Here is a 9709-nt window from a genome sequence, read left to right on the forward strand (position 1 = left end):
CTTTCTAGTTTTCATACTTAAATTTAATGGCTGTTTATATTTGATGTATACTAGTTTATTCAGCTATGCTGAATAAAGGAATTCATTTATTTGCTATGAGTTTACAGCATGAATTTTAAGAATGACACATCTGAATCGTATTTTTTGGAAATGGTCAAGGAAAATGGTCTGCAAGATCAAGGAAAAACTATGATTTTCCACCCAGTGAATTTAGAAGGTATCTGAGGAGGAAGAGATTTGTCAAAATTCTTCAAATTAAAAGCCAAACAAGATCTGAGAAGCTAGGAGATGGAGCAGGCAAAACAAAGGGCGAAAGTCAAGAGCAGAGAAGAGCATAAATAGGAAAGGGACCAGTGGGTCCTGAAAAGAACTTCACTTTTCTAATGAACACTATTGTGTAGAAAGTTGAAGGAGTCAATGATGGTGACTCTTTTTTTTTAATTAATTAATTTATTTGTTTTTGTTTTTGGCTGTGTTGGGTCTTCGTTGCTGCATGTGGGCTTTCTCTAGCTGGGGCGAGCAGGGGCTACTCTTCGTTGTGGTGCCCGGGCTTTCTCATTGCGGTGGCTTCTCTTGTTGCAGAGCACGGGCTCTAGGTGCATGGGCTTCAGTAGTTGTGGCTCACCGGCTCTAGAGCACAGGGTCAGTAGTTGTGGCACATGGGCTTAGTTGCTCCGCGGCACGTGGGATCTTCCCGGACCAGGGCTTGAACCCATGTCCCCTGCATTGGCAGGCAGATTCTTAACCACTCTGCCACCAGGGAAGCCCCAATGATGGTGACTCTTGAAGCAATTCAGGTTCCCTCCTTTTATGTATACTTTTGTCTGATAATTAACCATGTGTATAATAAAAAGCATACTGCTCCTTTTCCGTCTAGAATATTTACTTGGACTATATTTGAAATATAGGTAGCTAAAGACAAATAAAGGAATTACATGTTATCTTAACTGGAAAACACAATTCCTTGTTCTTGACTACCTGTGCTCTGCAAAAAGTAAAAGAAGGTTAGAATAGTCTATGCAAACTTTTAGTCCTGAATAAAATTATTCTTCCTAAAATTTCAGGCGTTGCTTATTGGACCTATGACAGGAGCAGATTATGTAACAATATGTTAGAATGAGTGTTTGCAATGATTATCTAATCCTTATCATCACAGGGAGAACCAACAGTTTGAAGGCACTAACATTCACTTTTTTTTTTAAGTATGGTTGATTTCCAACTTTGTATTAGTTTCAGGTGTACAACATAGTGATTTGATATCTTCATAGATTATACTCCAATTAGTTATTATAAAATATTGGTAATAATCCCTGTGCAGTATGTTACATCTTTGTATATTATTTATTTTATACCTAGTAGTTTGTACCTCTTAATCCCCTCCCCTATCTTGGCCCTCCCCCCAGTCCTCTCGCCACAGGTAACCACTAGTTTGTTCTCTGTATCTATGAGTCTATTTTGTTACATTCATTTATTTGTTTTACTTTTTAGATTCCACATGTAAGCGGAAACATACAGTATTTGCCTTTGTCTGACTTACTTCACTAAGCGTATGTGTTTTCATCGAAGAAAATGAAACACTAATTAGAAAAGATATATGCATCCCAATGTTCATAGCAGCATTATTTACAATAGCCAAAGTATAGAAGCAATCTGAGTATCCATCAATGGATGGATAAAGGAAATGTGATATATAGATATATGTGTATATACACACATGCAATGGAATATTACTCAGCCATAAAAAAGAATTAAATTTTGCCATTTGCAACAACATGGATGGACCTGAAGGGTATTATGCTTAGTGAAGTAAGTCAGACAGAGAAAAACAGATTCATTCTTAATTTCAACACCAAGTACTCATCATAAATATCATGTTACTGGCAAAATAATCATGATACATTACTATTATATTCCATAGACACTAATAATTATGATGATATTGATGATAATGGTCACAGCTCATATTTTTGTAGTCCTTGATATTTTCAAGGATGCCCTGCATAGAAATTATCCTGTATCCTCATATGCAAATTAGTGCCGGCCTTAAGGTTAGGTGCCTGGACAATCATAGTTTTTATTCGGACAAGGGAAATTTAGTATGTCTACACAAAACTGTTGTAATAACCAATATTTCCATATCTTCTCACATTTCTGGAGCGAATGAAAAGAACATTCAAAACACATGAACACTGTATGACGTTGAGAGTCACTTCTCAGTCTTCCCACCTGAGAATAGTAATGATACGGTAAGGATAAAATGGAGCCTCATGGATCTAAGTTCCTAGGCTAGTGCTTGGCACCTAGTAGATAACAGACATCTGTGGAAGTTGATGCTTACTCAGAAGTTACAGTTGGAGCATATTTTAGGAAGGACTCTAGTGGCAAGTGGCAGAAATCCAGTATAAACTGACTTAAAAAGAAATTCATTGGTTCAGGTAACCAGCAGGTTGGAGGGGTGATACTGCGTTAGTAATGACTTGATCCCCAGTCTCCAGCAGTGTCAGCAAGAGACCATCTTTCTGCTGGCTCTGCTTTTTGTTCAAGCAGGCTCACTTCACACAGTTTGTGCTGCCCACCAGAAGCTCCAGGCTTTTACCTTCTGTGGGCTTCGTGATAATTCACTAAGTAATCATTCTAGCAGAAGATCTGGTGATGAGTCTTACTGATCAGGTCTGGCTCATCTTCTGAGCTGGGGTCAGCGAGGGGGAGAACTCTGCCCAGCCCACACGGATAATTCTTCAGAGAAGAAGAGAGATTCTTTTACCAGAAGAGATGCTGGACAAGCGAAACAACAGATGTCTAGTATACAGAAACTTTGTATACTTTTCTCCCGTGAATGAGGACTACATAGTGGGGATGGAAGAGATTTGGGAGTCAGGAAAATCATAATTTGGAATGTACCACTCTCCTGTGTGTTTATAGATACCGAGACTACCGTGACCCTCCTCATTCACTGGTGCCCTACGGCTACACACTGCAGTTCTGGCATGTCTTAGCAGCCCGACTGGCTTTTATCATTGTGTTCGAGGTAAGTTTTCTCAACCAACTCCTTTATTTCCTTTGACATAATGAAGTAACTAGAAGTAATGAATGAATGTAAGTTATGAGAACTTTCAATATGATTATTTACGTCCAGAAGCAGGATAAGTAATACTATGTAATCTCTTTCTCTTCTTTTTCTTCTCCTTAAAGTACTTGAATTTTCTAAGAAATATTTGAAAGTCCAGGGTTGACTGTTAAAGAATAAGTCAGGAATCATTGGTCCTAAATTTATTTTTTTAGTTTTTTTTTAATTTATTTATTTATTTTATTTTTATGGCTGCGTCTGGTCTTAGTTGTGGCACGCAGTATCTTTGTTGAGGCATGCGGGATCTTTTGTTGCAGCGTGCGGGCTCTTCGTTGCTGTGCACGGGCTTCTCTCTAGTTCTGGCACACGGGCTCCAGAGCACATGAGCTCTGTAGTTTGTGGCACGCGGGCTCTCTAGTTGAGGTGTGCGAGCTCAGTAATTGTGGCGTACAGGATTAGTTGCCCCACGGCATGTGGGGTCTTAGTTCCCCAGCCAGGGATCGAACCCGCGTTCTCTGCATTGGAAGGTGGATTCTTTACCACTGGACCACCAGGGAAGTCTCATTGGTCCTAAGTTTAATATTCTAGGGCTGCTGTTCTTAAAATTCAGGAAAATTGCAGTTCTTCCATCCCCACTCCCAGAGATTCTGATACATTATGTCTGCAATTTGTTTTTCACAGCCCTCCAAAATGCTTCTGATGTTTAAGGACAATGTTTGGAAAACACTGAACTGAGTGTTACAAGTGGAAGCCTCTGGTTATGCATCATCATGACATTACTTATAAAGTATAATCTGCCTAGTAATTGCCTGTATTATGTGTCAATAAAAATACACCATCTATTTTCTTTTAGTCTTTAAGAAAAGTGCTACTAAAAATAGTTTGCATTCCCATAACTATACCCATAAATGGAACTTCCATCTCTCTTGTTACATACTTATATTAAAGCCAGATTAATACAAGTAAAGGCTGCCTCTTGGCTCAGACTAGAAGTTTCTTATTCAGGCATACCTCGGAGATATTGTGATTTTGGTTCCAGACCACTGCAATAAAGTACTTCACAATCTGTGAAGCATTTCAAAATATTTTCTTAAAATTTTCATAATAACACCCATTTTGTGGATGAGGAAACTGAGGCTCAGAGTGACTTATCCTCAGGTAAACAGATAGCTCTTAAGTGGTAAAAGTAGAGCTGGAATTCAAACCTGGGCTTTCTGATTCCGCAGTATATTCTTCTGGCTCTCCTTTGCATTTTCCGGCCTTTGCTTCTCCGCCTTCTTTCCTGAGTCCTCTTCTCATTTCCTGTATTGGTGCCATTACACCAAGTTCAGTCCTCACCTATCCCTGTGACTCTGTTTCCTCTCACACCCACCCCCTGGCCTTATTCCACTCCCCAGACACACCAGAGGCTCCACATCCCTGTTCTCGACCAGCTCCCAGCGCTCTTTCCGCTAAGGCTGCACAGTAAACCTGACTCTGTTGTATTCTCCCCTGTGTTTTTAGCACCTCGTGTTTTGTATAAAACACCTCATTTCATATCTGATCCCGGACCTCCCAAAAGATCTAAGGGATCGAATGAGAAGAGAGAAGTACTTGATTCAGGAGATGATGTATGAAGCAGAACTGGAGCGTCTTCAGAAGGAACGAAAAGAGAGGAAGAAAAATGGAAAAGCACACCACAACGAGTGGCCGTGACCAGGTCGGTGAGAAGTGTTTCACGGTCTGAAACCTCTCCTTGGCTGGGAGGGGCGCTTTCAACTCCCTGAATCAAAGCTTGCCATTGCTCTCCCGATAGGGGTGCAAATAAATCCTCTAGGAGCTTTCAAAACCAGCTTGTCTCTTACTAAAACTGCACATTTAACTTAACCTTCCCTTTGCACGCAACTCCTGCAACTCTTCTCTGTCTCCGTGTCACACTCTGGCCTGGCAGCCAAGGTCTTCATGAGTCGGCCTAGGTGGCCCCTGAAATAAACCCTCCTCCCCCTTCCACTCTAGCCTGGCTATTCTCTTTCATCAGAAAGAAGGGGCATGTTACCATGGGGATATTAAAGTCACTTTTTCATCTCACCCAAGATGGCCTTCCCTCCGTCACCCATTTATTGTTTCCTCCCAGGCTGATCCATGTCGGGCCACACCCGCTAAGGTTTCCTCAGACTCATCAGCCCACTGAGACTTACTCTTTATAAACACCTCTGGTTACTGCATCAGTACCACATGTACTGACAGATATTGATATGTGTTGTTAATTTGTGATTTTCAAATAGTTATTAGGCTTCCCCAGCACAACTGTAAGCATCTTTAGGAAAGTCTCTAGGGAGTGTAATTTATTCTTCCAGCTGGTTAGCACAGCGGTAAGTACTTGGCACTCATTAAATGCACATTTAATTAATAAAGGTTGGGTGCATTACGCTTAAAAACACTGTAAGAAACTTTCATGATGTTCCGACATATCAGAAAGTTCTTCTGAAACCTTCTCTCTGGCAAGGCAATTACTATCTGTGTGTCCTTGGACAAGTCACTTAACTTCTCTGTGCCTCAGTTTCTTCAGTGATAAGATGAGCCCTCAGTTTTTATCCTCTGTGAATCTAGTATTCCAGCATTTCTTTTGCCTTCCTTGCCTTCATTCCCCTCTCTCCACTTGTTTGGAGACTAACTTTGAAACGTTTTCCAAAATTTGGCCTCCAAAAGAAAAATGAGATATACAGGAAAAAATGTATGTTTTTCACTTTTCATATAGGTTACAATATAGCAGATATCTACAGAGATGTTTGTTGTTTAAATTAGCGAAGTTTTATCCTGCATTAAGAGTCCAGGAGGTTATTGTGAGTTGGGTATGAGGGTGGACTTGGAGGATATCACCTAGACCCCAGGCCACAGGGATAATATAATAGTATACAGATGTTGAATTGGTTCTGCCCTCAATTCCAAAGTAGGCCTTGGCTTCACTCAAGGCAAGAAATGTTTTGCTACTTAGTAATTTTGCCATTTTCCAGATCTGCCATTTGGCTATATGAGTTCAGGAAAATTACTTAATTTTTCTGAGCCTGCTTATTGGGTGGAACTAATTTGCAGCTCAAATAAGGTTATGAGTGTGAGACATTTACAAAACAAAATGCTATCAAATACTATATCGGATTTGCACTGCTATTAAGCGTTGCACTGTAGTCCAGCGGATCTAGATCTGGCTGTCCGTTCTCTATCTGTATGACCTGGGGTGGAACATTCCTGTGGATTCGGTCTCCACATCTTCAAGAGAAAAGGAGTTGGACTAGACAATACTTTAAGAGCCTATCTGGCTTAACCTTCTGGGATTCTATCATTTGCTCCAAGCCCCTGGCCCCCTGCACCCATTCTGACCACCTTTTCTCTGGCTCTGGTCAGCTTTCAGAGGAGAAAGGCTGACTATCGGACGGCTTGAGTTGGGGTAGGAGGCACACATTATTAGTGAAGAGAACTGCTCCAGTGCCCAGAGACCAGCGAGCCACGTTAGACTATCCTCACCTCAGGGCTGCGCTGGGCTACAGGGCCCTTCACAATTGAGAGTTCCTTCTAGCCTCAGCATTATGGGTTGGTTACTCCCCAAAGAGGACATCTGTGCATTTTGCTTGAAAGCATAGTCTTTCTGTCTCTATTTTCCCAACAGTTGGCAGGAAGTCACCTTCCTTCAGACTGCCTTTCTGACTCAGTCTGTTCATCTGTAAAGCAGGCACAGCAATGTTTATACCATACCTGACTTGGTTCGGGGTTACAGATTCTTCGAATGCCTTTGATTCACACTAAGTACAGACCATTGTACATAATGTCCTTTAAGTCATCATGTGTACTTCGGATTTTAATACCTTTTTTTTTTTTTCCTCCCAGGTAACAGTTCCTTTGCAGGCCAAGGACCTGAATTCTGTTTACTTCTCCCAGCTGTGCAAAAGCACATTCCAGTGAATGACTAAAATGCAACCGCAGTGCATGTCGCCGAGGTCGGCAGTGGCAGGGGGGTCAGCACTCTTAAAGGACTGCCTGGGAAACCATGCTGCTGTGAAATCACATTGCAGCCCAGCACACAAATGCTATCCATCCATAGACCATTCTTGACCAAGCAAGCATGCACATCATGGGCAGTTACATTCTCAAGTTTTTAAAACCAAGGGGAACTTGTATACTGGGCCTGTTTTTCAGCCTGTTTGCTACCTTTTTTGCATTCTATCCCATGTGAATTTTACAGACACTGGGCTGAAAAGGGTATTTGGACACCTGGACACACATTCCTAGAATGTCACATGGTCCTAATTCCGTGTCACCAAACAACACAAACAAGACCCTGTTTACAACTTTTTCTTTCTTTTTTTTAATTTCAGATCTTTCTGAGGAGATTATATATGACATATCTATAGCTATGTGTATGGCCATAGATGTATTTCTGTGTGTACATATGTATAGTCATGTATTCTTACATATGTACATACAAATACAGAGATATATAAAAGTACATAGAACTTCCGTACTTGTAAATAGCCAAAAGGTACTGACATGAATGATGAATTTTCACATTTAAATAGTCATCAACATGAAGCCATGTTTAATGCTTGTATAATGTGATGCAATAAAATTCAAAATAAATTTATGCACATGGAATATTTTTAGCCGGGTCTTCTGAAATTCTGTTGTAGTTTCTTCTCACAGAATACGAGGAATCATAGAGTGGGGGTCTTTAAAGAAAGTCTGTCACTCCCAAACACTCCTGAGAAATCACTTCATCCTTCAGAGAGACTACATTTTCCTTCCTAACCTACCTTTTCCATATGGCTTCCATTCTACCTTCTTAGAGAGGGTGCCGAGCCAACTCATGAGAAATCACTCAGAAGAGTTTGGAAAATGCCACTGATGCCCTTTGTTGAGGAAATGTGAACTATAACCAATGATATATATGATGCTTTTGATTACCCTGCCTGCTAGTATGCTCTGCTGATCCCAGCAAAGGGACTGTCTGTCTGGATGGGGGAAGCGGGGGCTGGTGGGGGAGTTTCCTTCTAAGCAATGCCTGTTGTTGTAATTACTCTTCTTCCAGAGATTGCAGAACCCGACTTTGAATTATGTTATCAGCTGGCCTGTGCCAGTCAGGGAAATGGGAATGCTCCCATTACCGCATCCATCAACACTGTCTCATGCTGGCTGCGGATTCCCAAGAACCTTAAATGTTTCCTTAGATGGGAACAGTTGGTCAGAGTGGCTTTGGGCAGGCTAGAACTTCAGCCATTTCGTAGTTTCTTTCTAGGACTCCTTCTGACCTGATGTTCCTAGGAATGAAATGCAGTTAACCCTTGAACACCACAGGTTTAAACTAGGAGGGTCCATTTATAAACAGATTTTTTTTCAATAAATACGTAATACAGTACTACAGGACCTATGATTGGTTGAATCCATGAACCGTGGATATGGACGGCCAACTGTAAAGTTATATGCAGATTTCTGACTGCACGGAGATTGGCACCCATAACCTCTGCACTATTCAAAGGTCAACTGTACTAACCCTAGCAGAGCCTAAACTAAGGAGATGTATTTTATGGGAACTGAAGACAAGTGGCCATTGGCAGAGTTTTCTTTTCAATCATGGCTAAGAAGTCTGTGAAATATTTCACATCAGCCCTGGGGAAAGGAATTTCCAAGGAAAGTCTCAAAAGATGAAATACAAAGAGATGCTCCAGACAGACAAATTGCTCTACTGACCCAGTATTGTGACTTTTGCTTGTTATGCCTGAAGCTCTACTTCTAAGCATCATGAACCAATAGATCTTTGGATTTAATACATCCATAGCTTCTCTCCTACTCCTTGGAGCAGGAAGAGTGGCAGACGCAGGGGGAAGGAATGTGAACCCTCCTTGGGTTTGTAATGGGCCATGAACATTCAGAACTAGGTAGAGGACCACCCAACGCACTGGTCAGGATAAGGAAGTAAACATTTGTTAAGTATCGCTTTCTACCTGGTCTGAGTATAGACTGAACCTAAGACTCTGGCCGGAAATATCTTTTGCCCATGGAATTCTGCCTTTGCTATTGCAAGTGCCTCTGGCAATCACAATCCCTGATGCATTTCTAGCATATAATTCTTCTCTTTCCTCCCTTCCTCTCTGCCTCCCTTCATTTCTTTCTACCAGCACAGTGAATACACTCATTCATCTTCCCTGTTTTGGGTACAAGGAACACATAGTGAATATCTTAAGATGTGTTTAGGTTTGTAGAAGAGAAAGGCAAAGAAGGTTGTAAAGGGTAATTTCTGAGGGGCTTTGTAAGAAATCAAGTGTTGGGAGTGACATCACCAAAATAGTGACATAGTTACTTTCTGACTTCCCTCCCTGTCCCAAGAAGAAAACTAACAGCTATTCATGGATAAGACACACTAAGAAAATCCTAGAACATGGCGGTGAGGCTGAAGCACCTCCCCCGCACCACAGAGACCGAGACAGACAACAGTATGGAGGTTCCTTAAAAAACTAAAAATAGAGCTACCATGTGATCCAGCAATCCCACTCCTGGGCATGTATCCGGAGAAAAACATGGTTTGAAAGGATACATGCACCCCAATGTTCATTGCAGGGCTGTTTACAATAGCCAAGACATGGAAGCAACCTAAATGTCCATCAACAAAGGAAT

At 41.3% G+C, this 9709-nt stretch overlaps 1 protein-coding gene across 1 annotated transcript in view; it reads left to right on the plus strand.

Annotated features, from left to right (window-relative positions):
• Positions 1-9503, plus strand: part of ANO4 (anoctamin 4) — a 451959-nt gene extending 442456 nt beyond the window's left edge. Inside the window, exons 27-29 of the mRNA XM_027107320.1 lie at positions 2923-3028; positions 4571-4766; positions 6929-9503. Coding sequence (XP_026963121.1) covers positions 2923-3028; positions 4571-4762 — 298 coding nt within the window. The 3' untranslated portion in view covers positions 4763-4766; positions 6929-9503. The remainder of the gene's footprint in view (positions 1-2922; positions 3029-4570; positions 4767-6928) is intronic.
• The last annotated feature ends 206 nt before the right edge of the window (positions 9504-9709 follow it).

Source organism: Aethalodelphis obliquidens, unplaced genomic scaffold (genome assembly GCF_003676395.1).
Source record: "Aethalodelphis obliquidens isolate GAN/ISIS:26980383/991018 unplaced genomic scaffold, ASM367639v1 scaffold8, whole genome shotgun sequence".
In the NCBI taxonomy this organism is placed as follows: domain Eukaryota; kingdom Metazoa; phylum Chordata; class Mammalia; order Artiodactyla; family Delphinidae; genus Aethalodelphis; species Aethalodelphis obliquidens.